Here is a 27019-nt window from a genome sequence, read left to right on the forward strand (position 1 = left end):
GTTTTAAGATGTCAGTCTGTAATCCCCTTTCAAGTTTCACTTCCTTCACTTTCTGCTGGTGCTCTAGTCACAGCTAGCAGCACACTCCCCTGCCCACCCAGAAACCTCTCCTGTGCATGCGCGTCTTTGTATTTGGAAGGAAGAAAAAGATGCTTGCATATCTGGCCGATTATGTGTTTGGGGTTTGTCAATGCAAACTTTAAAGGTCCCATATTTTGCTCCTTTTTTGCAGTTTAATATGGATCATTGATGTCTTCATGAAATGGTAGTTACATGTTTTGGTCCAAAAAGCCAATAAATCAAGCACAGCAGCATTGTTTCCAGGCTCTCATAGCCCCTCTGTTCATAACGCTCTGATTTAGTGGGTGTGATCTTCATATGTAAAGAGCCACCGCTGATACCGCTCCACTCTTCTGGGTCACAGAGAGCGGCGCCACAAGCTCCAAGTGCACAATGTTTAGAAAACAGCGAAGCTCGTTTACCGTAACATTACAGGCTAAAACAACAGGCTAACCGCAGCGGAAGTTAGCATCCTGAAGCTAACACAGAAACAGGGGAGACACTGAGGAAAAGCTCTTGCATCTGCTCCACAGCACACAGCATTTAAAATACTCACATTTCCAGGGTCTGAGATTTGTTGGTGGATGGTTGGTAATGCACCTGGATTCAGGACCAGTCTATTCGCTAGCCCTCTGTTGTACTGTCCAAAGTTGGAAAAGGAGTTGGCCGTGAAGTGACTAGCACACACATGCACAGTTTTACTGAGTGTAGCTGGCGCATTTCCTTGATAAATGAACTCTAGCCACTTAGACTTGTCTTCTTCTGAGATGGGAAGCTTGAGCATGGAACAATGTGGCTGTTTACAGCCAAAAACAGCGCAGCTCTTCAGCTTTGGTATTCTGAACAGCAGAGGCGAATGGAGTGGGCGGGGAACGGGGTTATCTGCTCTGGTGGACCAATCAGGCCGGCCTTCTCCTGAATGGTCAAAAAAAGGAATCCCTGACGTTGGCAAATCCCAGAAATTCCAAACAGCTCGTTTTAGGTCAGGATTTAACATCCACAAGCAATAATAAGTACTTGTTTGGTCCTTAAATGTCACATTTTGTGGGCTGGGAGTAAAGCCAAAGAGCCACAAATTTCACTAAAAGACTTCATAAAGTGATTTTTGCACAATATGGGACTTTTAAAAATCCAACCAAAGGGTCTGCTTAAATCAATATACTGGTGTCACTTCACAAATCAAAGAGTTGAATTTAACATTTATATACTGATTTACAGGAGAAATCAGAAAATGGAGATGTATATAATGTATCGCAATATAGCTTGAAGAAAATAATGGTTCAAGGCCATATCATGCAGCCCTACCTGTGATGACATCCAATGATAACCTTAAAATTCCTTTTTCTTTCTCTCCCTGTCCTATATCCCTCAGTCCTCAGGCACCAGTGTGATTGTGGACATCTCCGTGATGGGTGAGGCTCATGGGTTGATCTCAGACCTGCTGGCTGACCCCTCGCTGCCACCTAACACCTGCACCTCCCTGAAGGCTGTCAGCAACCTCCTCAGCACCCAGATCAGCATCCAGCCACTTCACAGGCCCCGCCTCCCTGCGGACACACACACCTGCTCTGACTCTGAGGAGGGGCCTGAAAAAGCAGAGAGACTGGCCATCCCAAAGGTAAACATGTCCCAATTAATTCATAAACCTTTTGACAAAACCTTTAGTTTGGTGTTTGATCAAAAACATGTTGGATGAACGGTCATTTAGTTAAAAGATGTTAGAAACTTGCAGCTCCACTTCTAGCTTACAAGTTTCATTCATTGATGGGCCAGAATGAGAGAAAAAGACTTGCAGTAAGATTACAGTAATTTTGCCCAAATTGGAATAGATTTGAATTGTCTTTTCAGTGTAAACACAAAGTTATTTGTTTGGTCTCTTTTAGGTCCCTTTAGTCACTACAAAGATCTGATTGAATAATTTATCAACATTAAGGTAAATTTACACAACATAATGTGAAATAATAAGCAGCAATACCAGACATAACAGCAAATGCCCCTGCTTTTAAAATCATCCTCTTTAATGCCCAGTACTCTTTCATATGGTGACCGAAATTGGTATTAGAATTGAAAGAATTAGTATGTAATGTCTCTATCCATACATATACTTTTCTAACATGAAACGGAAAGGAAAAATAAGAACTTTTTTTACTGTTACTATTACTGAACTAAACTTGCTAAACCTGGATTGACTTGCTGTTGTGAGTGCAGATTAAATTCTTCACGTACCCTCTGCTGAGGTTGACAGTTGAGTTGTTATCGCTGTTATTATTGGAGATTTACGCTGGAAATTTTTTTTACATTTATAGTCCCATAAAATAATGACAGTTGTTACAAATGTGTTTTGTTCTATTTTGTTTCCAGAACCTGAGGCTGCCAAAACATAGTTCTCAACCTCATCCTTACACAGAGAAACATTGTTTATTTAATACAGGTATCATATCTGGTCAGTATTGGTGTCTGCGGATACCAAATTCCAGGTATCTGGACTGAAAAAGTTGGATTGGTGCCCTAAGTTTGTAAAGCTTTTTCAAATGTGCAGTTTCCCCTGTTATTGGTTAACTAGTTCAAAGTGGTTAATTTAAAATTGAAAGAAAATCCATTTGAGCACAGTCTTGATCAATATTAAGAATTTTAAAAAGATATGTCTAAATTAGTTAAAGAGGATATCAAAAAACCTGTATAAAAAATAAAGTTTTGCTCTAAATGCAGCAGGTATAATGCCAACATGCCAAGGTGTACCTCTTTGCATAAATTACCTCTGACTCCTCTCACCTGTTGGCACAATGCTGAGCTTTAATGCTGCTTTAAATGGCACACAATCTCCTAGAGAGCTTTGTAATGTTTTACAAGGCCTGTGCTTCAAAATGTATGCAGGCTTTTTAGGCAGAAAGATAACTAAATAAAGCATGTGATGCAATGCAAGGGCAGCATGCCAGGAGATTGATGAGCAGTCTTCACATTGCCTGATAGTGTTTCACTGTTTGACAGAAGAAGGAGAAGTTAAAGAGAAACATCCTTAATTTAAGGGGTTTGTTAACTTGTATGTGACAGTGGGTTAATAATGTGGATTCAGCTTTATGCTGCCCTCTTAGAGAGTAGGTTTATTTGTTGAGTTCAAATCAGATTCTGTGCAGACTTTTCTCATAAAATTTTATTGAACAACCGACCAACCAACCAAAACATACCAGTGTTTAAATATTTTAAGGCCATTTAAACTGTTTAATTTAACTTAATTTGACATGTTAAATTAAATCACAGCCAGTATTCTTTTTTTTTAGTATATTCGTTAGTTATTTCCCAGTACAGATGTTTCAGGAAAAAATGCACAACTCACTCATAAAATTCATTATTATACATTTAGAAATAAAGTAATACAGCATCAATTATAAAAAATAAATAAATAAATAAATAAAGATCATTTTCGCTCCCTCTACAATGTTTTGATTTCTACACCTGTTTAAGTGTTAAACATGCTTTTTACAGTTTTGGACCAGCTTTCTATCACTACAGCAGAGATGCACCACTGGCTGGTTCATGTCTGTGCTTCTGGGTGTGTGTTTCTGCTAAAGAATGATACAGACAAGAACGGATGGATGAGTTTCTTCTGAGCTTTTTGAAATATGATCAATGCTGCCCTCTATGTGAGTGTGAAGTGCATACTTGTGTGTGTGCACGCGCTTGAGTGTGTGTGTGTGTGTGTCTGTGTCATAGAGACAGAGAGATACCCCTTTTAGAAGGATCCACAATGTGAAAAAATACAAACTGACAAATGACTGGGTGTCGCTCATGGCCAAAAAACAAAATTTATAGCTTGAGAAGTATTGACACCACAGGCGAGAAAGGAGCTGGACTCCTCTTTGAACACCACTCTGTCTCCCATATGCTTTAAAGGAAAGGGCAAGGGCTGGAAAACAAATATGGCAGCCTTCTGGTGTGTTGGCTTGACTGTTTTCATAGAAGAGAAAGCTTTGCAGATGTTTAAGAAAGAAAATCTCAGTGGTAAAATGTCTTTTTGGCTAAAGCATCAAAGTTTAGATGGTGAAGATTAGATTAGTGAAGTTTATTTGGCCAAAAATCAAGAATGACCGTCTGCGCCTCCTTCTCTTTGTACGTTGTTTGGTCTCTATTTCTTTGTTTCTTTTCCTTTTGCCAGTCTTCTCAGACAAGTTTCTTGTTAAATTAAGACGCGTTTCACATTATGAAAAGATATTTTCACATTATAAATATTTTCACATTATTACAGCATACAAAATTATTATTTTGTAATGCGAAACTTTACTGATATAACAATATAGTCCACTCTTGTGTGTTTATATGGCAATAATATGTTTTTTTTTCAATAATCAAATTTTAAAAATGTTCAATTTACACATTTATGCTTCAATATATTACCTTGCAATGCTATGTTAATGTCCAGCATGGAAAATTGCCCACCCTTCCACTCTCTCACAGTCACCAGGTACCTAAACATGGTAACTCAATTTTAAGTAAATCGGTACTCAGTACTACAGATGGAATTCGGTTGGTACCTTACAAGGCACCTTATTTGGTACCCATCCCTAACACAGTCAAGGCCTTTTATCTGAGAAAGTGTTGAAATTGTGACAGTGAGACCATCAGCATCCTGTTTGCTGTTTTTGTCTCTGAACAGCCTCAGTGACTGGGACAATGTGTGTTTGGTTACTTTCATTTCAGCGTCTCAGGCGGAGTCTTCCCCCTGGATTGCTCAGGAGAATATCATCAACATGGACCACGACCACCTCAGCTACCGGTTTGCCCACCATTGAGCCTGGGCCAGTATGCAGAGACCGCTCAGCCAGTATCAAACACACCACAGACAGGTAACTCAGAGTCATATACGATAATGATGTGATCTTTGAATTTGACTCTGTTAAAAGATTTCCCCTTAAGATGTAGCATGTAATTTTCATTTTTTTGTCATTCCTTCTTATTTATTCTTTTTAAAAATTATTTTTCAAAAAATCAGTGAGGGGTGGAACAACTTGATGATGACGACCATCTCAAAGGGTCGCTCCATGTCTGCCTCCTGTGCTGTCTCTGTCACCTCCAACCACATCTACAGCAAACCACTGGGAAGACCAGGTATGATCTCATATCATATCTAAAAGTAAACAAACAAAGAAGCACAAGTTATGAACTCTTCACTTGCATCTTCCTTTTCAGGTTTCCCCCTCTCCAACGTGTCACCTCTGGGCTCTCCTTGCCCGTCTCCTCCGGTCCAGGGCACTCCAGTTACCAGCCCAACAACTAAATCATGTTCAGTGCAGCTTCCTGAGCCCATCGGGACCCTGACAGAGCGGGTCCCCGGCCCTGTGGCCTCCAAGAGCCACCACAGAGCCTTAACTCACAGCCAGAGTGCCCCAAGCTCCACCACACCACACTGGCGACCTCCATCACTTTGTGGCAGGTAACACACACAAGACAAGGCACTGGGTTCATTTTTCTGCTTCAGTTAGATAAAGATAAGATGGACTAATACATTTACCTGACATGTGTGAATCTCTTTCTGTTCTCTCTGTCAGCTGTGGCAGACCTTTTAACAATCGACTAAACCACAGGGTAGAATCTGTGGACAAAGGAGACAGAATACCCCATCCAGGTAAAAAGCCTGCTGGCATAAACACACATAACTTAACAACATAGTTTATAATAGTTAAAATACAGTCAGTTCATACAGCAGAGGTTTGTTTAACCCTCAATGTTGCATACACAATCCATCTTCTATATAAACAATTTCTGCTCTCCTTACTGTAAAACACCCCAGCTTTATCTGTCAGAGGACATTGTCTCTTTTCTAGCTTTAGAAAGGACATGACATCCTTAAGTCAATGAGTGTTAGTGTTCTGAGGGAGAAAGGAGAAAATGTCTGCCGAAAAAATGAAGTGTAAGCCATGACATCCAACTGCCATGGTAGTCAACTGAACATCCAAATATGGCAATAAAGTAGAAGAGGGTGTTGCATTTATAAGTGTTGATAATATTTTTTAAATAGTGTCAAAATAGCTGTACCAAAAGCTAGATGATACTGAAGGAGAGTAAAACACAAGGTTGCAAACACAAACAGGATTCATCATAGCTGTCAGTAACTGAGGGAACAAACTGGCTTTAGAAACGTGAATCCAAAACAAAATATTGAAACGTTTGAGAGTGAGAAGAGCACAAACTGAGTTTCTATGATTTTTTTCAAGAGCAGTGTTCCACAAGTCATTATTCAAGTTCAATCCCAGCCCAAGCTAACAGTTAACTTTGATTTTACTAACAAGGAAAGTGTTGAAATAGAGACTTCTGAAGAGGGCTGAAGCTGAAATATTCATCCCACAGATTGCTTGTAGAAAGGAAGGGAAAAGCTGGGAACAGAAAATCATTATTTCCATTTTATCAAAACTTGAAGCAATATCTGTACAGTGCGTCTCTGTCGGAGGATTGGGTTGCAACTTTTTCTGTGTCACAGCTTTTTATGCTGGCTGCTTATAAAATCTTTATCCCGTATTTATCCTGTATTTTAAAGATAGGCTGTTACTCAGATAAATTGCTAATGATAAGGCTGTCAATCCCAGCTCTTTTGTAATACCTTGGTTTCCTCTCCCCTAACTCAACTTACACTACAGGCACTTCCAAAGTTTATGAAAACGCTCCACTAGCTGTTCTCCACACTTCCTCCCACACAGACTCCATCTAACCTGAGTTGGTAAAAAGTAATTTTGACTGGTAGAATACTTCTTGGAGTCAACTATAAGGGATTGATAAATACTTTTCATGCATATTTTTTTCCATGAGCAATAAAATGTAACTTTATCATTTACTTTATGCAAAACTTTGATCATCACTTAGAACCAAAATAAAGCCATGTGAAATAAGATTCATTTTACAAATTGAGGAATCAAAATGAAAAGATTTACATTAAAACACACACAGAAGTGCTATTAATGCCTTGTGTATCACATCTCTGGCTTATTTTTTTATGTTTACACTTAATAAACTACTTTCGAACTGTTCCATGATTACCCACTTTGTGATTTTAAATGTCTTTCACCTGCAACGTCTCCCTAGATGAGCGCATTGTAGCATCTTCAGACTATGACAGCACCTATGACAGCACTTATGAGACCAACCACAGTGACAGCAGCGACTTTGCACAGAATGAAGAGGAGGGAGAGGGTGGCAGGAAGCCTCCTGCTGCCAGGGATGGATGCAGGGAGTATCTGACAGAGGGCATTGTCCTTCACCCGCTCCTGCCTTCACCAGAGGTAGGTGATGGGTTAAATCTGCTCTTATCACAATGAGGTTACATTTTTACAGTAACTCATCATTTTATTTATTTTTACTATCATCAAGGTACGGTGTGTGATACCTCAACATATTTGTGCCTTTACTTCTGACTTCTCCTCTATACTCTTGTTTTTGCCTGACAGGACAAACCCGTCTTGGCGACAAAACCTCTGGTGATGCCCGATTTGGAGCCGCTTATGAATCAACTCAACAATTGGAACTTCCCCATTTTTAGTCTAGTAGAGAAAACTTACGGCAAGACAGGCTGCATTCTCAGTCAGGTAAACTCTTAATGAGCAAATGTGTGTCATGAGATTTTTCTTTGAGCAAACATACAAACAAACAAAAGTGGTTTAATGTAAAAGGAGCACTGGTAAAAGGCTCATGTGAGGCCTAATGTGGTGGTGATGTTTGTAGAGAGGAGGGAAAATGTGCATCATAAGCTATTGCAAGACCAACAGCACAAAAATAAAAACACAGCAGTGGTGTGATTAATTATAAATAGGTTAGTAGGATTAGATTACATCTATGTGACATGTATGTTTTGTCATCATGTGCCATCCTAGGTTTCCTACAGACTCTTTGAGGACACAGGTCTGTTTGAGACCTTCAGGATTCCTGCACAAGAGTTCATGAACTACTTCCAGGCTTTGGAGAACGGGTACAGGGTCATCCCATGTAAGTAGATGTCTAGATGTAAAAGCAAATGTAATTTAGCCACTGTTTTAATGGCTCAATGATACCCAGGCTAGCAGTACCTCTGTCTGCCACAAGAGGGATGCAGAGACTTATCAAGGAAACAAAGCCTCCTCACTAGGCTCACTATGGCCCGTGAAGACATGCTCACTTAGTTCAATTAAACTGGGAAAGAAAGCCATGAACATTTTTTTAAGTTAAGATAGGTCTTTTTATTGCACTTTAAGTTTTAAATAACAGTGTTAAAATTAAAATGGTGACTTTAAAGTGCATACTGCTGACCTAAATTAGACCTCCCTCCATGACACACTACTATGATGTTTAAAAAGGTCTCAGGATCTTACATTAGCAAAAAAAAAAAAAAAGGTTACATTTTTTTTTATTTAGCACATTTCAGCTCCAAAGGAATTTTAAGGGCTTCACACAAACATGGAAATAATCATTAAAAATGTTAATAAAACACATCAAAAGAAAATATTCAAAAATTCATTAAAATAAGATGTTTTTGTTCAAGCAAAATGTAAAATAAAATAAAATGATTAAAAAGGTTAAAATATATTAAAACAAATTTTTAAAAATAAGCATAAAAGTTTCAGCAGACCTGATATTTTCTGAGAGTTTGTTCCAGATATGTAGAGTATCAAAGCTGATTGCTTCTCCATGTTTGGTTCTGACTCCTGGGACTGAAAGCAGACCTGTTCCAGATGACATGAGCGATCTTGATGGATCATACTGGTTTAGGAGATCACAGATAGATTTTGCCCTAAACCATTCGTCGCTTTGAAGACCAGCAGAAATATTCTGCAATTTATTCTCTGACAGACAGGGAGCCAATGCATAGACCTCAGAACTGGAGCGATGTGATCCACTTTCTTGTTCTTACTGAGGACCCTGAACCAGCTGCAGCTGTCTGACTGATGTTGAGAGACCTGTAATGATGCTGTTAAAGTAATCAAGTGGATTGAAGATAAACACATGGATTATTTTTTAAGGTTCTGCTGACATTGCAATGCCTTGAAGCAATATGATTATTTAAGTTTAACCCTTTAACATCAAACATAATACATTGATACATGAGTTCAGCAGATGAAGTTGTATTTTTACCCTTTTGAAAATGGCCGCTCTTAAAATCTCACACACTTTTCTTTAGAGAAGACGTTGCTAATTTTCAAGAAGTTGCAGAAATAATAGCATCTAAATTGTTTCTCGGTTTTTTAAATGAGTATTTTCTTCATTGAAAGAATGCGTATAATCCAAAAACTTTTCTAAAAGAGTTGGCAAAACCACCAACTGTGTCAAATGTAATACAAAGAGAATATCCTCATCTCCATTAATTTTTTTTCTGGATATTTTTAATGGGTCAGTAATTTCAGGGATAATTAAGCACCTCCCAATATTGGAGGAAAAAATACACGTTTTAAGTTGGTTTAATGCCAGAATTAAAATCCTGATCTGATCTGGATCTGATCCGATAGCAAGAAAAAAGACTCATGTGCTTTTTGAAAATCTAGTCTTAAGCTTGATGCACATTTATGTGTAATCATGGTGTCTATCCATGTTATCTTCATTATTTTAGCATCAGTCACCATGAAGTTTTCCTCATAATCAACCTGTACCAGACAGAAAAACATGATTTAGGCAACAGTTTGCATTCTGGAGCTTTAGTGAGTTTCTGTTTTCACATTTGAGTGTTACATATTCTTCTAACTGCTTCAGCTAGAAGTTGATCACAAACTTATTTCTACCCCTCTCAGTTAAGTACTTTTTTCTATCCCTCTCCTCAGATCACAACAGAATCCATGCCACTGATGTGCTGCATGCTGTTTGGTACCTCACCACACAGCCCATACCAGGCCTTCCTACTCTGCTGACTGAAAACAGGATACACACTGGTGAGAACTGTAAAGCATGTTTAAGTATCTTATGATAGACCTCAACAGGGGTGACACAGATGCTGGCTAATTGAATCAACTGTTACTGCTTAACTCTTTACATCAGAAAACATGTTGCTGTAAGGAATTGTCTATACAGCAAGCATTTCTCCTTCAGCGGACTGAGTTCGCTGGAGGATTTATTCTGGCAGCATTGCAGCTAAAATCAAAGTCATCAACTGTTGCATGAGCTGTGTTGCCTTCTTGTTTTGTCTCCTCATTCAGAAAATGGCATCACGCCTGGGTCCACAGGTTTCCTGGTGTCCAAGATGAACTCTGTGCAGACAGAAGGCTACAACTCTCTGGCCGGTCTCATCCCTGGCCTAGAGCTCATGGCTCTGTATGTAGCTGCTGCCATGCATGACTATGACCATCCTGGGAGAACCAATGCCTTTCTAGTAGCTACCAGTGCACCACAGGTACATTAAAATGGATATCAATTGGGAGGGGCTCCTGGGATAAATGAAGAGGACTGGCTGATAACTATATTAAATCAAGTTGACACTTACTGAAGATAGTACTGCACATAAAAATAGTGGCTGAAATATTTCTGTAGTTTTCAGCTTAAACTAGAACACCCACTGTAATGTCAGGAAAAACATGTCAGCCATTAAGGTAGTTTGATAGTAAATTTACACCTAAATAGAAGCCCTTTCAAAGTTATTAGTGTGCCACAAAATGTCTGTAGCTGTGTGCCACCACAGCTTTAATGGTGAGTATTTTAACCAACAGATCAGATGACACATGATCTTAATTACTAAAAATGTAACACTGCATCAAAGAAGAATATTGCACTAAAGAAAGGACTAAATAAACCAAAATGAGAGTTTGCGAAGTAAAAGAATCAGAGTTTAACCTAAGGTTAATACACTTCAAAAAGGCAAAACTGACACCCACACTGCTTTAAAGAGTAATTTGAAATTTTAGTTTCTGCAGTGCATTGAAAAACATGATTTATTACCGATTTCTGTATCTCCTCTCACTCACTGTCCACAGGCTCTTTTATACAACGATCGCTCAGTCTTGGAAAATCATCATGCAGCTTCAGCGTGGAATCTCTTTATGTCTCGACCGGAGTATAACTTCCTGGTTAATCTTGAGCATGTGGAGTTCAAGCGCTTCCGCTTTCTTGTCATTGAAGCCATCCTGGCTACAGACCTCAAAAAGCACTTTGACTTCCTGGCAGAGTTTAATGCAAAGGTAAACAATCTAAAAGCATCCTCTATCAGCTATTTGAATTGACTTCTGTTCTCATCATAGCTCCTGGTAATTAATATTTATTTCATATCTTTCAATACTGCCACTCCTCACTAACCAGAGGGGGATTTCTCTGCAATCCATGTCTGTGTCTTTCTTTTTATTCAAGCCTCCCTGTGCTCATCTCTCTAGGTGGGTGATGAAGGAGTGTCTGGTATTGATTGGACCAACGAAAATGATCGAATGCTGGTGTGTCAGATGTGCATCAAGCTGGCTGATGTCAATGGACCACTGAAGTGTAAAGAGCTGCACCTGCAGTGGACCGAGGGGATTGTCAACGAGTTCTACGAACAAGTACGCTCATCAGTGCACTTTTACGGGACTAAATGGTTCCCAGAGAGGGAGAGAAAGTTAACGTCTTTCAAAACTTGTAGAATTTACTCTGAAAGCCCCTCAAACAAGGGCCCCTTTTTTACCCAACACTGAACTCCTGAACAGTACAATTGGAAGAACACACAGAAAGTGTATAAGATTTACTTTGAATAATAGGGAACACCAGTTACTAACAGCTGAAAAACACAACAAAACTAGAGGAAAAAAGACTAGAGCAAGAACTCAGCAAAATTACTTTTTCTCACATTAATTCAACATGTTAGTCTTAAGAGTTCATAACTTTACAGCCCCTTCAAACTACACAATGTAAGTGAAATAATGTAGAAGTTTTAATGGACTATGCTGACAAATTACTCTCTGATTCTTTTAAAGCTATATCTTGTTCACGTTGCTTCAATGAGCTTTTATAAAATAAGGGTTGCCTTAATACTAGCCTCAGGAGTTGAGGACCTGTCAGCCTGGCTTTATGTGGATGTTTCTTTAGAGCAGAAATACAAAAGTTAAAACCCTAACCTACTAGCTCATGAATTTGTCAGATGGCTACAGAAAGGAACCCTGGCAATAAATCCTGGACTTACCTGTGAGGCATTTCATTGGTCAGTTCAGTCGGTGCATACAGCTGATTGAAGATGAACCCTGATCAGCCAAGAGATATTACAACTTATGCTTATCAATGAGCCATTGTAGGGATAAAATCACATGCTTGAGACTTGGAAGACAAAATTGGAGCCTTTTTTGTGCAGCACATTAAAAATGGCAATGGTTGGAGGACCTTTTCTCTGAGGTGTTTGTGATTTAATTTCTCCTCAAACGGAAAAGAAAATATTTACGTCGTGGTGAAGGATCCACTTTGTGAGATGCAAATACAGTTTTCTTAACAGTGGTAGTCTTACGTGGAACCACTAAAGGACAGAGCACCTGCCACCAACAGATTTAGAAACCATAAGGTCTCTGCACTGCAACTGACTTAAGTAAGAGCTTAAATGTAATTGATTTTCGACATGACCATTAGACACTTTAACCTGTCAGCTTACCAATTTGTACCAATAAGCCTCTCCCTGTGATAACCTTTAAGACAGCTGTGTTATGCTGTCTGAATTCAAACAATATTAGTTGTAAAGATTCAAGATGGAAATAAACCAGATCTTTGGCAGGATGTAATATATTTCCATTGTATTTTATTCCTGAAGCCTGACCATTCATTAATCCACAGTCTATCTTGTTTTCAGATTAATTTTCAGTGTTGAGCTTCCAGTTACCTTTGATACTCACAATCAGGAGGTAAACAGGTTCGAGTTCTACTTTTTAAAAGAGGGTGCTGCATCTTTAATGCATGAAAACAATAGCTACCAACCCTAAAGACTGAACCGTCTAACTCAGGGAAGGCCAATATCTTTATCTGGTGTGGAAGTATGTGCAACTTGGGGGTCTACTACCATCACTTTTATTGACTGGTAAATGAATTTGTACAACCTACAATTCTGAACTTTTTCACTTTATTCAAATCTGGTTGGATGCATTTTCTTGTGAATATTTTTCAGGGGTACTGGGGGACATTTAGAGCCCCTAAAAAGCTTACACATGTTTAGAGAGTCCCTGTGACTAGCTTTAGCTCCCAATTAAAGCTATCAGTAGTTAACAACTGTTTATTTACCTGTTGTGTTAGTATCATTTTACTTTCAGTTTCGGAGCCTTTTTAGAAGCTCTTGAAACATCCAACAGCCTTGGGTTTCAGTAACACTTCAGACTTAAATTAAGTTCTTTTCAGCCTTTGTAAATAAGTCATCAGTGGGAGGAAAGCACCAATAGCTAAGTTGGTGCTATTGTCTTGAAAAAAAAAAAAAACTGTTTTTCTGTGGTATTCTTGTTTTTGGGAAAAGAAAATAGCTGTGTGTTTTTTTAATGCAACCAGAACAACACTTAGCTGCAAATTTCCAAGAGATACTGCATCAACTCAGTGAAGTGTCAGAAAAGCAAACAATTGGTGAAATTGACTTTCTAGCTTTCATGTGCACATTTCCTTGAAAAAGTCACCTTTTGAGCTTGTTTTCAAACACTGTTCGGGAGGCAAAGTCCGTTATAACAGACAAGTCTTATTAAGTTTTTCAAATGATCTGTCAGAAGAAGCTTGAAATCTGTCAGTGGATTGTGCAAAAATTGGTGCATGTCTTCGTAACACTTTGTTGAAGTTTAGTGTGGCCAAAATCTAAGCAATAAGAATTAAAAATGGGTCAGTATTATGAGTCCCCTTTGGTCTTAAATGCAAGACACAAATTTCCAAAGAAAGCAGCTTTAGTAAATGACAAGAGTTGCATAAAAGCTGACCAAGCAGTTTTACTACATACATAAATGACAGTATCATCTGCATACAGATCAACATCTGCTCCAACTTTTCTAAATGGTGAGTCATTAATCTTGAATGCAAGATAAGCGGACTAAATATAGTACCCTGTGGAATTCCTGTTTATTTCTGACACATTCTTAATGAACAGGGACCCCTTCCACCCTAGCTGCAATGGTCATTACAAAGGCATTTATGTATTTCTCATGGCATCTTTGAGGGGATATGTAAAGTAAGAAAAAGTGCTTGAGCTAAAGAAAAATGAGTGCATAAGGTTTTGAATGCAGCTGGGCCCCCCAGAACTGGTCATCTTTGACAGCACCAGTTCAAACCCATCCAGATGGAGATCACCTCCCATGCTCTTTGTACACTCTACATATTGAATGCATACACAGAGTGTACCTCTTGTTCAAATTACTAATGCAGTGCACTGACGCCATCCAGGCTTCAAGTTACCATAGCAATGTGAGCCTCTGCCACCTTTGTCCACTGACTGAATTGCTTTGAAAGACCTGACATCAGAAAACAAACACAAAAGCACAATAACCACCACAATATAAGAATCTAATACACAAGCTGTATTACATGGAACGTAATACAACACAAGCAAAAGTCACCCAGAGCAAACCTTTATTTTAAAGACAACCAAGAGTAACACCCAGTGATTTGTTCAATGTTTACGTTTTATTACTTTAAAGTGTCATTTGAATATTTCTCACTGACCAACAATGGGATTAAACTAGCCAGGTCCCAACCTGACTTTAGTATTAACAGCTATGCTCATCACTCAGTTTTAACACCCATTTTAATAGGAATCTCGCGTTTGGATGCGATATGCTAATTGCCTCCAAGGTGTCACTTTCATCTTTACACAAATCAAAGGTATTCATTACAGTCACCTACACACAGGTTAGTAAATTGCCTGTCCCTTGAGCATATTCTGTTCCAAAAAACAAAACATTAGACAAAATACTGAGGGATGGACTTTCGTTCTATGTTATAAATATTTCTTTAACCTAGGTTATTGTTAGGATCATTTCATAGTTTATGTCAGTGGTAAAGAACCTAGCATAAAAATGGGTTACTTGTCCTGTTGTATGAACAAACGTGTGTGGACAGTGTCATTTGTATAACTTATTCATATGGGTCAGCAAGTGTTTGAATTTATGTTTTTTTTTCTTTTATTCTCTTGACCAGATTGACTTAGCACAGTCTGCTCTCCATCATGTTTTATTGCATTTTGCAAAGTGATTATGTTCTGTTGTGTAAAACACCGTTTACAATATACAGGACAGTAACAAAGCAAGCAATCAAAGAGGACTGACCTATTTCATCCTGTGTTCAGATGCATTGAATCACTCAGCAGCAGTTCCTGTATTTAAACTTGTCTATTTACCTTTAAAGTCAAGTGCAGGAAAAGAGTTTTTTGTAGCAAGCTGCTTTGAACTGTCAGTGATAACAAAGAATTCTACAATGTAGTTCTGCTATATGTTTATATGTGTTTGTGTATTGGATGTTTGCCCAAAGATATACAAGTGGTTCATTCATTTTATATGGAAGAGAGGTGGCCTAAGTATGGCACCATGTGTGACTCTTGTTGCAGTCTTCGTACCATTATTTTTCACGTTTTCATTGTGTGAAAGCTCAGATTGAGGCAAATACAATTTAATGAGTCTGGGTGAACATAAACATAGAGAAGGTGCCTAAGGAAATCCCAGTACTTTTTACAGAAGCCTCAACCTGACATGCATAAAGTTAATCCAATATCAAGTGTAAACTGATTTTGTTATCACACAAGTCAAGACCTGGAAGAAGCAACTGAGAGTTAATCACTTCAAGAAAACAGAATAATTAAAATACATTGATGAATGTTTGCTTTGGGCACCCTGAGATTTTCATTGATTTAGAGATAGCTGTAATAGTTTGATCTAAATTATACTGTGAACTAAGGACCCTGCTGATTTTTTTTTTCTAAGTTCCCATATTATGCTCCTTTTCTGCAGTTTAAAGTGGATCATTGATGTCTTCATGAAATGGTAGTAACATGTTTTGGTCCAAAGAGCTAATAAATCAAGCACAGCAGCATTGTTTCCAGGCTCTCATAGCCCCTCTGTTCAGAACGCTCTGATTTAGTGGGCGTGACCTCCGTATGTAAATGAGCCATCACTGATACCGCCCCGCTCTTCTGCGTCACTGAGAGCGGCGCCATGAGCTCCGAGTGCACAATGTTTAGAAAACAGCGAAGCTCATTTCACGTAACATTACAGGCTAAAACAACAGGCTAACCACAGCTAAAGTTAGCATCCTGAAGCTAACACAGAGACAGGGGGACACTGGGGAAAAGCTCTTACATCTGCTCCACAGCACACAGCATTTAAAATACTCACATTTCCAGGGTCAGAGGTTTGTTGGTGGATGGTTGGAAAAGCAGTCAGCGGTGAAGTCACTAGCACACACATGCACAGTTTTACTGAGAGTAGCTGGCACATTTCCTTGATAAATGAACTCTAGCAACTTGGTCTTGTCTTCTTCCAGGAAGCTTGTGCATGGAACTATGTGGCTGTTTACAGCCAAAAACAGAGCAGTGATGGCTCTTCAACTTTGGCATTGTCCTCCCCGCTCTCCAGCAGCTGGGAGGGGAGTCGGCGAGGTGGGGGTTCGGGAGTGTCTGGTGGACCAGTCAGGTCAGACTTGCTCCTGATTGGTCAAAAAAGGGAGTCGCTGGCGTCAGAAAATCCCCAAAATCCAAACAGCTTGTTTTAGGTCAGGATTTTACATTCACAAGCACTACTGAGTACCGGTTTTGTCATTAAATGTCACATTTTGTGGGCTGGGAGGAAAGCCAAAGACCCACAAATTTCACTAAAAGACTTAATTAAGTGATTTTTGCATAATATGGGGCCTTTAGTTATTTTTCCAGTTGGTCTTAACACGTTGAAAATTTCCAGTACCTTTTTAAATCACTCAACACATCATTTATTAATTCTGTGTATTTTAGATAACATTCATGTTCTGAACTTTCTAGGGTGATGAAGAGTCCAGCCTGGGCCTTCCCATCAGTCCATTCATGGACCGATCCGCACCTCAGCTTGCTAAACTGCAAGAGTCGTTCATCACTCACATAGTTGGACCTCTGTGCTCTTCCTACGACTCTGCTGCTCTTATGCCGGGACGCTGGGTTGACCCACCTGAGGGACAGATGGAGCTGGATGAAGTGAAGGAAGGACAAGAAACAGAAGAAGAAGAAGAAGTTGCAGACGAGGACGCATCAACAGGTTCTGAAACCTCTCGTAAGTCAGCCTTTCTCTGAGTACTATTTTGAGAACAGAAAGGCATATGCAGCCATCCCATTGATTTTAGAAATAAACCATCTTAAATAAAGAAGCAAATTAGATATTAAGGCTCATGCTTGCCCATATTTAATCATTCATTTAAAGTAATAACGTTGGATGTCAACTCCAAATCAATGCACATTTTTTAAACCATTACATATTTATATGATGTACAAATCTCTAAATTGCTCAACAAACCACTCAAGAAGATCAATTATGAAAAAAAAACTATCATGAGATATTCTCAAGACCTTCACAAGGTTCACTGAAATGGTGAGGCCATAGCATAAGAATCTGATAACCACCTCAAGTGGCCCATTTAAGGAATTGCAGTTTTTAGCAGTATGGTGTTAACCATTTTTCTTGTCTGGAAAGTCACTGCTTAATATAAATCAAACCAGCTGTTTGGAGGCTTAAAAACAGCTACTGACTGGTGAAAGTGGTAAAATTTCTTTGATACAACTTAAATTGCATACATACCTTGTCTGACCAGTTTTGTGTCTTGCAGAGCGTCAAGAAACCAAAAAGGTAAGCAGGAGGACAGTGTTTTGCCAGATCACACAGCACCTTCTGGAAAACCATGAAATGTGGAAAACAGTTATAGCAGCAGAAAGCCAGGAGGAGACAGAGAAAGAGGACAACCCCAACTGCATCAGCAGCACAACAGATCCAATCACAGCCATCCATGAGGAAGAGGAAGAGCAAGCAAGTAAAGACGAGGAGTCTGCTGAAGACTTAGATGACAGGGAAGAGGTGCCGGTCATAGAGGAGGAGGAAATCCTTCCACAATCAGAGACTTTAGGGGATAAAGAGGAAGAACCAGAGTGATTTATAAACCTCCTCTTTGGCAGGGGAATCCAAAAATTGTCTAAATGTTTTTTTTCTAACTAAGCTCTTGATATGGTAGCCAGCACATCACTTTGACACAACACTGTAGAAGATGTTTTGGGTAATATGTGCCTAACAAATACTGGGTGGAGGACAGAGATGATGCATGCCCAGTTCAACTGACAAGAAGAGAAAGTCAAATAACTGCTGAAGAAAAAAAGAGTGATTGGGACAGTGTTTCTTTTCATTGTCGTGTTGGTTTCAGCCTGGATCTGATGCTCTGCCCTCACCCTCATTCACAGATTCACTCCACCAGTGAGTAATACACTGTCACAACCCACATACCCCACCCTTCTTGTTACTCCCATTCACTGTGGAGACACCCAGCTGGTCGAGGATGTGCAACAAGCCCCCTTACTTGAAGACAATGGGATAAAAGCCAGGGAAAAAGCTGTGTCCACTGAGACTCAGCCGTGAGCATTTCACAGGGAGACAGAAAAAGGGCCAGTAGTAGTACATCCTGTATACAAACATACACCCACACAAGCTTCACACACATACACACTCATGTTACATTACAGTACAGTAGAAACACATTCCATATTCAGAACTAATAGGAAGTAAAACAAAGAAACCTGCTGCTCCAAAAGCTTTATTCTCGCTCAAGGGAAAACATTCAAAACAAGGTTGGTTCATGTCGAACAATGTCTGTCTTTAGTCACATATTTTCTCCCTGTCTGTTGATATTCATAGCTGGTGCAAAACACCTACACGTTTCCAGGCCAGGCAACTCAGGAAGGTAGAAAACTGTAGAAAAAAGAGGATTAAAGGAACTTGCAGTGTCCTTGTCCTTTCACTTACCGTTTGATTGATCTGTGCTGTTTGAGATGATAAATGTTTCATTTTATCCACAGAGATGTGGTGCTTTGTGAAGGGAAACTCAAGGGAAACAATACTTTGGTTGACACTTTACTGTATATCGATATTCTTGTGCTCATCACATGAAAATCACCTAACAAGACACAAAACTAGGTAATAAGGTGATGTGTTTTGCTGAACCCAGTTTTTGTCTGCTTTTGTGTGACATTTGCTTAGTTTTTACAGACATGTGGTTTTTAACTGCAGGAATTCTCTGTTCAATGTGTTAATATGTATGGCCTGGTATGTAGGCCAAGAGTTTCAGAAAGTTAAGTAATCCGGTAAACCGTAGTGGCCTGGGCCAGTGCTGACTCACAGCTCCTAATCACACAAGGGGATTTAAATCAATTAAATATTTCAAAAAGTCACTATTTGGAGCACGTTGCCAGATCCTGTCATGGATGATATTTTTTTTGCACCTAAAATAAAAATCTCAAACTGCCATATATTCACTGCTCAAAATGCTCCATTCTAACAATAATAGGAGAGCTTCAAAAGGTCTTCATGAGACTTGCTGAAATGATGAGGTCATTGCACAGAGATCTCCTAAATGGTTCATGACAGGTTTGAGGGGCGGGCCTCTTAAGGGTTAGCCATTTAAGGGTAAAGGGGTTAGTAGAGTAAATATACCCTTAAAAAACCGCAATACCCCCTTTTTAAGTCAAATGTGGGATAAATTTAGTGCCAGCCTTCCAACCTCAGCCCTGACATCTATAACTTCCTTTGACACCATGAGGGTTGTATGGCAGTGAAATGAAAGAAGAATAAGAGGCAAAAGAATTTTACACAAAAGAAAAAAAAAAAACGTTTTGAACAAACAACCCTTTAAAATCTGATTAGCAGATTCACCACAAACTGATTTGTTTTCTAACTGTTTAAAGGTTCTGATTTCAGGTTGTCTCCTTGCTTTTCACTTGATGTCCTTCTAGATTTGAAGTGGTGGTGATAAAAGTGCAAGAAGAGCCGCCGCCATGTTGAGACTAAGCAATGAAGTAGGAGGAGAGCAAAAGGCATTAGCATTAGCATTGTAGCTACTCAAAAAAGAAATGTCTCATGCTTTCTTCATTGCTGTCTCATTTTAACTAAATTTCTCAAGATGTAAATCTTTGAAGAAGAGCCAGTTTAGCGGGGCTCAAAGTCATGTGATTGTTTATGAGTCTGAGTATTACAGGGATCTGCAGCACAGTGTACGTGATCTGACACTGGGGAAGCAACAAGGGCATTCTGGGAATTTAATTCAGAGATTCAATTATGCTTTGTGTCTTCATTCTCTTATTCTTTGCAGGAACATAGTGTCCAGTAGCAAAGTGAACATTGGTACATTTTCAACAAGATCGAGCTGCTTTTTGCTTATATCAGCACTTTTAGGAGAAACTGTCTGTGACCAAAGCCTGTCTTGTGAGTTCACTTTAAAGATAGAAACCAGAGAACAAATGTGAAAAATATTTTTGCATGGGTAATGATTTCAAAAAAGGGTTTTTTTTTGCACAGTTTTTTTTTTTTGATTGAGATGTGAGGCTTTTTGGTACTCCACTATAAGAAATTATGCAATAACATAAAAAAGGATATGAGGGTGCAGTACAGTGTGATATAACACGTTATAATACGATACAGAACAATTTCATTTGGTACTCTGTACAATACAGTGCAGTACAGTACAAACAATAAAATCATAGGATACAATAATATATAATATAGTCCGGTGTGACTTAATACAGTTGGATACAGTTTGATAAAATAATAAATAATGCAATATCTTATGACATGATTGTAAAATACAATATCATATGCTATTAAATGGCATGCTACTAAATGATATTACTGAATACAATACAACTCAATAGGGGAACTGGGAAATTTTTGCAATATTTGGATGGAACATCAGTTTATGTGCACATCAGACATAATTTCCCCCAAAACACTGGGATTTATCAAGTTGCATTAAATACTGAGAAGCTAAATTGCTGTTTGACAATTTAAAGCTCAATTTCTGGGTTAAGGTTGTCTCACTCAATCTGCCTGAGATGATGACACAGAGAAAACAAAAGGAATGGCGGGTAACCACTTGATAACTAACACTCAACAATTAATCAAAGACAGAAATGTAAACATCTACTAATAATAAAATACAAATTATGCAACTTGTTCTTTTTCAATAATTTACTATTGTTGGATGAAAAACAAACTGACCAATCTATTTAATAGGCTAGTTTCCCAGTCACAAAGTTTATACTGGCAGGGCTTGCCTTTCTGTGACCCAAATTTCCTTTCTCAATTACAGTTTTGATAACTCTAATACTGTCTAAATTCCATTGCAGTGTTATCAAAATGCCCATTGTGCAAAGGAGGGCTAAACTGTGCAGCCCTGACTGCTTATTTCTTGTGCTTACAAAAGTGTGCAGCAGTTTTTTTTACTTCAGTGAATAAGAAGGCCTGTACTTACCAAACCCTGAGCTCATTGTTCGTGTTCTGTTGAAATTGAGAGCTCTTAATAGGTGTTCAAAGTCTGATCTTTTTTAAAGGAATTAGAATTTGCCTAACAACCTGTCATACAGTGTAATGTTTAGGTAACCGGATGTTCAGAGGGGAAAGAAGTCCATAATCAGAGCTTATGCTGCTCTCTAATAAAGTCTTGAAAAATAGTTAAGACAAATATGGCCCAGAAATGATATGCATCGTATCTGTCACCACGAAAGGCTGGACTGTGTTGAAAAGTCAGATTGATTTGTATGTCACCTCCTGGACCAAATGTCTTCCAATAACACTGCCTCCTTGTGACGACCTGTAGCTGTAAAAACAATCTGTAAAACCCAGCTCATCTCACCACACATCCGTCATTTAAGGCTTCAGCTGGGGTTTCTTACAACTTGAAGTCTGTACTGCAATGTAGCTCTTACACAACGGTTATTCTAAAAATAACCATAACTATAATCAACTCTGCAAGTCTCCTGCAGCCTACAACAGTTTTTTACCATGATTCAGAATCTACTCGACAAAGAACGCCACAAAACATACAAAATAACTATGCCTCAAATAAATTATAATGTGCAGTCTTGTGCCATAATTTTTCTTTATATTTGGGAATCCATTGTACCCTTCCAATTGAAGTTTGATAATGAATTCAAAGCTCACTAACTGTAGATGCATGTTTGCAAAAATAGATGCTTCCACCTTTCCTGTTGCTGCCTCACTTACTGTGTACTCAAAGTGCAGCAATCAAAGAGACTTTATCATAGCTGTGATGTACTGTGGGGATAGCTATTTTCTGTCCTAAACAATCCCAGAGCTCTTCTGTGTTTGCTCAGCTGTCTGTGAGTTTTCACTGAGCATCCGAATGGTCAAATTTCCTTAAGTCTTTAAAAGGAAAAAAAAAAAAGGTTTCACTTGTTTTTTTTTTTCAGTATATTAAAGGACCATGCCAGGGTTTTTTGCTTAACTACAAATCTTTTATACTGTAATGTACACTGTAGGTTTAAAGTATTGGAGGGTTTTCATTTCTGCTAAGCTTCACCTTTGGTCATGTGTTGTTCCTTTACAGTGTAAAACATGTTCTGGTTGGTCTAAGGGGAAAAATCATCAATTTATTTTTTGTGCTATAGTGCCACTCCTTAAAAAAATTCTTAACTGCATTACTTCACTGCAACTTACAGTTAATGAGTCAAATTGCTAAAACCTAACTTGTTTGTCAGTGGTGTAAATATTTTTAATTTGGTGCATTTTATTCTTCGAGCTGTGGATCCATTAGATGTGGTATTAAAATTGTTGATGCCAATCTAAAAAAGCTCTGTTTTACTGGGAGTCTGAAGTTTGCATCTGTAACCACAACAAACAGTACAGTCACTGTGCAGATACACCCAAGACTACACTTGTGCATCAGAGCTGCATGTAAGTAGATCCTCTGTAATTCAGCAAAAACTTAATTGTCAGAGAATGTTGATTCGGTACTTTGGTTCAAATGACTCCTATGTTTTGGTCAAGGACAGAATCAACTGTCCATTAGCTTTCTATGGCAGAAATGCTTGTTACAAAATTGATTTTCATCCAGAATATGATAGGTAAAGGTCCTTGGCATGCAAAGTATAAAAAGATGGTTATTCCTGGTCATTTTGGCTTTGTGTCAACATGAGCCTAAGGGTTTCAACACGCAATCACATGACATTAAGAAACTCTTGTGTTACAATATTTTTGTAAGTAAAAAGTCAGGCAAGACAACCACGTATTAACAGGGTCAACTCAATAGTGCGGGTTCATAAAAAAGCAAGTATCAGCACTATTCTGAAGGATTAGTCAAAGGGGATTGTTGCACACGGGTTTGACTTGTGCAAACCAAAGAAACTTTTTAAAATTTAAGTGTTTTTGTGATTTGCACAAAATAAACCCTAAAAGTAGCATTTTTTCACAATCCTATGTGTTATTGAGAACCTGGGGAGGATGTCTGGATATGCAAAGCCTTCCTAACTGTTCTCAAGTGAAAGCAGGGTAGATTAAAGCCACATAAAAATCTGTGAGCATTCATCTTCCAGACGGGAGTTTCTCGAGTCTTGAGTGTCTGTTGTTATTTCAATGCCTTGTCAATAGGCTGCAGTGGCACTACAATGGAACTGTTCTGTTCTCAGACTGAAGCCCTTGTACTTTTGTTTGATGGTTTAAACCAAAAGCATTCCTTTTTTGTATTGTTTGTTATTTCAGCCATTTTAAAAGGCAGGCTATGCTCCTGTGCCATACCATTTTCACATGTATGCGTGTCCGAACATCCGTATGTGTCTATGTCTGTATGTATGTATTGACGCTGTGCATTGTTCAAATGCTACATTCATCAGCTTTCCTAGTTCCCCACAAAGGAAACCAAAACAAACTTTTATTCGCCACCTTAAAAGCAAGAAAAACAAAGCTGGTATGTTTTTATCTACTATAGAAGATGCTACACAGACTCTTTTCTTTTTTTCTCTCCAGTATCTTGCACTTAACACATGTAGCAATACCTACAGGATGGGGGAATTGTGTAATTCACCAGTATTTGTTTAAATGGAATATGACATTTTATCTCTAGGTATTGTTTGACTTTGTATAAAAATATAAACTGTACAGAATAAAAGTATATTATGACAAAAAAAACTTTTAGAAAAATATTTATTTTTACTGTTTTGTAATTTAGACACAATACTGTAGCTCCTCTATTGCCAGATTTACTGGAAGTGCCTCTCGATATTGTATTACAAAGTAACTATACAACATAATGGGATTATTAGAACATGTCACTAGCAGAGCAGTGTTGATGTTGTAATGTGAATATTGTTGAATAATAAGATTTATAAATGCTGCAAACGTGTCTGCCTGATTTTTTATTTCATCAATTTTGTTTGCTACATCCTCCAGGAAGAAAGATTCTGTGGGACCCTGACATTCCGAAACGTCTTATCTTGTTCCAGCAAGATGGCATCTTGTGCGCACAAGTTATTATCTTGTGGGAAAAAGTTAACACCTTGAGGTTAATTAATAGTTGTACAAGACAAACACATTTTCTCACAAGTTGATATGTGATTATGGGATCAAGTTGTCCTGTGCGCACGATATTATTATCTTGCAAAAACAAGTTTTCATTATTTGAGCAAATTATAGTTTTCTCGTTGGAACAATGTATTACCTTGTGCATGAACAAGTTAGTGCACACAGTGTCATAATCTTGTGGGGCACTATTTTGTGTGAACAGATAAGCTCTTTTAACAAGGTTATAAAATCTGCATGCAAGAATAAACCTTGTGTGCAAAAAGAAATAGAAATAGCAGTTTTCCTTTTTCTTTTCTTCTCTCTTGTTTCTCATGATGCATCACATATAAACAAGAGAGGTCTGTGAGTTTTGGCTTCAGTTTGGAGGGGCTACTTTGGAGTCGGTGTGTTTATACCGCCTATGGCTATAGTCCTAAGTAGAGAAGCAGGGCACAGTGAGGACCTGTCCTTTCTTGCTTCTATAATTTTCCTTTTCTTCAAGCCTCAACCTATGCTAACTCAAACTAACTTGGAGCAGCATCCTCTAGAGTCAGACAAGGAAGTATATGATACCATTATTCACATATCCCACAGCAGTACTCATGAAGGCCTGCTAACTGACTTGTACGTAATTTGCATCATCCTTTTGGTGTAATAAACCATAAGGAAGATGCAAAAAAACAAAACAAAACAAAACAAAACAAAACAAAACAAAACAAAAACTCCATTGTAGGCGTTATTACATATCTAAATGGCAACAGCAAGAGACCCATGGTCAAAGAACTTTTACTTCCTGTTTGTTTGTTTGTTTGTTTGTTTGTTTGATTGTTCTGTATTATTTTGTTCTTCTTCTTGTTTTTTTTTGTTTTGTTTCTTCTTTTTTTGGGAAAATGGCATCATGATAACAGTTCCATAAACCAAATCATTGTTATAGAGGAACCAAATCTGTAAGGATTATGCTCATATGGGTGCAAACAGTTGAGGTCAAAATCACAAGCCCCATTTTAAGGTTTTTGTTGTTGTTGACATAAAAGCTGTTTTAAACAGTACTTAAAAAAAAAACCCCAAGGAGGTCTAATAATTTTGAACTCAGTTGTATCTTTTTGCTAATGATATGTAGCAAAAAAAAAAAAAAAAAAATCAACCTGCAGCATGATTTAAAAAAAGGGTTAAGATTATTAATATCAAAGTTGAACTTGTTTTCTGGTCTTTTATTCCTTTCTAAAAATGCATACACACACACTTCAGAAGAAAAAAAGAAAGAAAATACAAAAAGTTCCACACATCTGCTTTAAAATTAAAGCTGCATGAAACATTCAGCACCTCTAAATTTAGTATTCATTATAAGGTTAAGAGAAGCTCAACCTGAGCAGCTGTTATGGGGATTTTTTTTTTGTAGTTTTTTTTTCCTTGTCATTTTTTTGTACGCCCACCTATGACATGATGTTGGTATGTTTCAGCTAGACCCCTATCTGAACCTTTGTTTATATTGACAGTATGTTCTCTTTGCAGTGTCTTTTGTCTCATCCATTTTTGTACCTGTAGGAGTGAGAAATACAAAAAGGCGTATCCTCCTTTCATCCATTGTTTGGATCAAGAATGTGTAATATCAGCAATGTGCAGAGTTAAGTTTCCATGATTTGGTTCATGATGTCTACAATTTGTTACATTTACTCACAAGACATAGCTCAGTTATGTGCAATGTGACTGCTGTACCCTCCACACTTTTATCATGACATTACCTCACACTGTCAATACACCTGAACCATTCAGTGGGTTGAGTAACTGAATCATGTAGGAACTGCACAGTGAGGTCAATATTCTGAAAGCAAAGGACAATAAATATTTACATAAATGAAAACTTGGTGTCTGTTTGTTATATGATATCACCATAAGCCATAATATGTATCTGAACCCAATACAATTATTTTTCTAAAACACAGCACAAAAAGTAAGGTAATTTGTGTTTGGTGGTTTATTATTAGTTGCAACTCTGATCACACTCTGTTGTGGGATGGAGTCCCATTCTCAACCAGCATTCGCTGCAAGTCAGCAAATGTGGTTGTGTTGGTCACTCAGGGAGAGAGTACGCCTAAGCTGATCATGTTCAGGTTGAACCATTTCATCCTCTATACTCCCAAATTCTCAGTCTCTGAGAAACCCTGCACTGTGGAGGGTGAACGTTGTCATCCAGACTGTGGAGAAATGGTGCAGAATCTTACCTTGATACCTCTATGCACTGAGACTGAAATGATCGCAGGCCTGGATTCTCCAGAGTGGGAGATACTGCAACCAGGGTTTGCAGAACCCCAGCTAGAAGTGACCCTATCGCACAGACCCTATCCAGATCAGTCCAACGTGGCCTGCTGATTCTTGGAACTAACCACTGTAGAAGGGACCATGCTCACAGGTGCTTGGGGTACCAGAAGTTCAAAATAAGAGCCAGAAGTTGCTAGGCGCCGCTCTGTTGGCTATGGCTGCCTTTTGCAGCAGCTCTCTCTTCTTTGTCCGTTTCTTGTAATTTTTTTGGTCTCTTTTTCTTAATC

General features: G+C 38.4%; 1 protein-coding gene across 1 annotated transcript in view; it reads left to right on the plus strand.

Annotated features, from left to right (window-relative positions):
- LOC141797849 (cGMP-inhibited 3',5'-cyclic phosphodiesterase 3A-like) overlaps nucleotides 1-14077 on the plus strand; it is a 56404-nt gene extending 42327 nt beyond the window's left edge. The window contains exons 3-15 of the mRNA XM_074679533.1: nucleotides 1433-1678; nucleotides 4756-4901; nucleotides 5048-5163; nucleotides 5245-5488; nucleotides 5604-5680; nucleotides 7132-7328; nucleotides 7494-7631; nucleotides 7917-8028; nucleotides 9831-9938; nucleotides 10203-10396; nucleotides 10974-11177; nucleotides 11367-11528; nucleotides 14060-14077. Of these exons, the coding sequence (XP_074535634.1) occupies nucleotides 1433-1678; nucleotides 4756-4901; nucleotides 5048-5163; nucleotides 5245-5488; nucleotides 5604-5680; nucleotides 7132-7328; nucleotides 7494-7631; nucleotides 7917-8028; nucleotides 9831-9938; nucleotides 10203-10396; nucleotides 10974-11177; nucleotides 11367-11528; nucleotides 14060-14077 (1962 nt within the window). The remainder of the gene's footprint in view (nucleotides 1-1432; nucleotides 1679-4755; nucleotides 4902-5047; nucleotides 5164-5244; nucleotides 5489-5603; nucleotides 5681-7131; nucleotides 7329-7493; nucleotides 7632-7916; nucleotides 8029-9830; nucleotides 9939-10202; nucleotides 10397-10973; nucleotides 11178-11366; nucleotides 11529-14059) is intronic.
- Nucleotides 14078-27019: the final 12942 nt, after the last annotated feature.

Source organism: Halichoeres trimaculatus, unplaced genomic scaffold (genome assembly GCF_033239565.1).
Source record: "Halichoeres trimaculatus isolate MK-OKI-2021-1 unplaced genomic scaffold, fHalTri1.1 fHalTri1_scaffold_9, whole genome shotgun sequence".
In the NCBI taxonomy this organism is placed as follows: domain Eukaryota; kingdom Metazoa; phylum Chordata; class Actinopteri; order Labriformes; family Labridae; genus Halichoeres; species Halichoeres trimaculatus.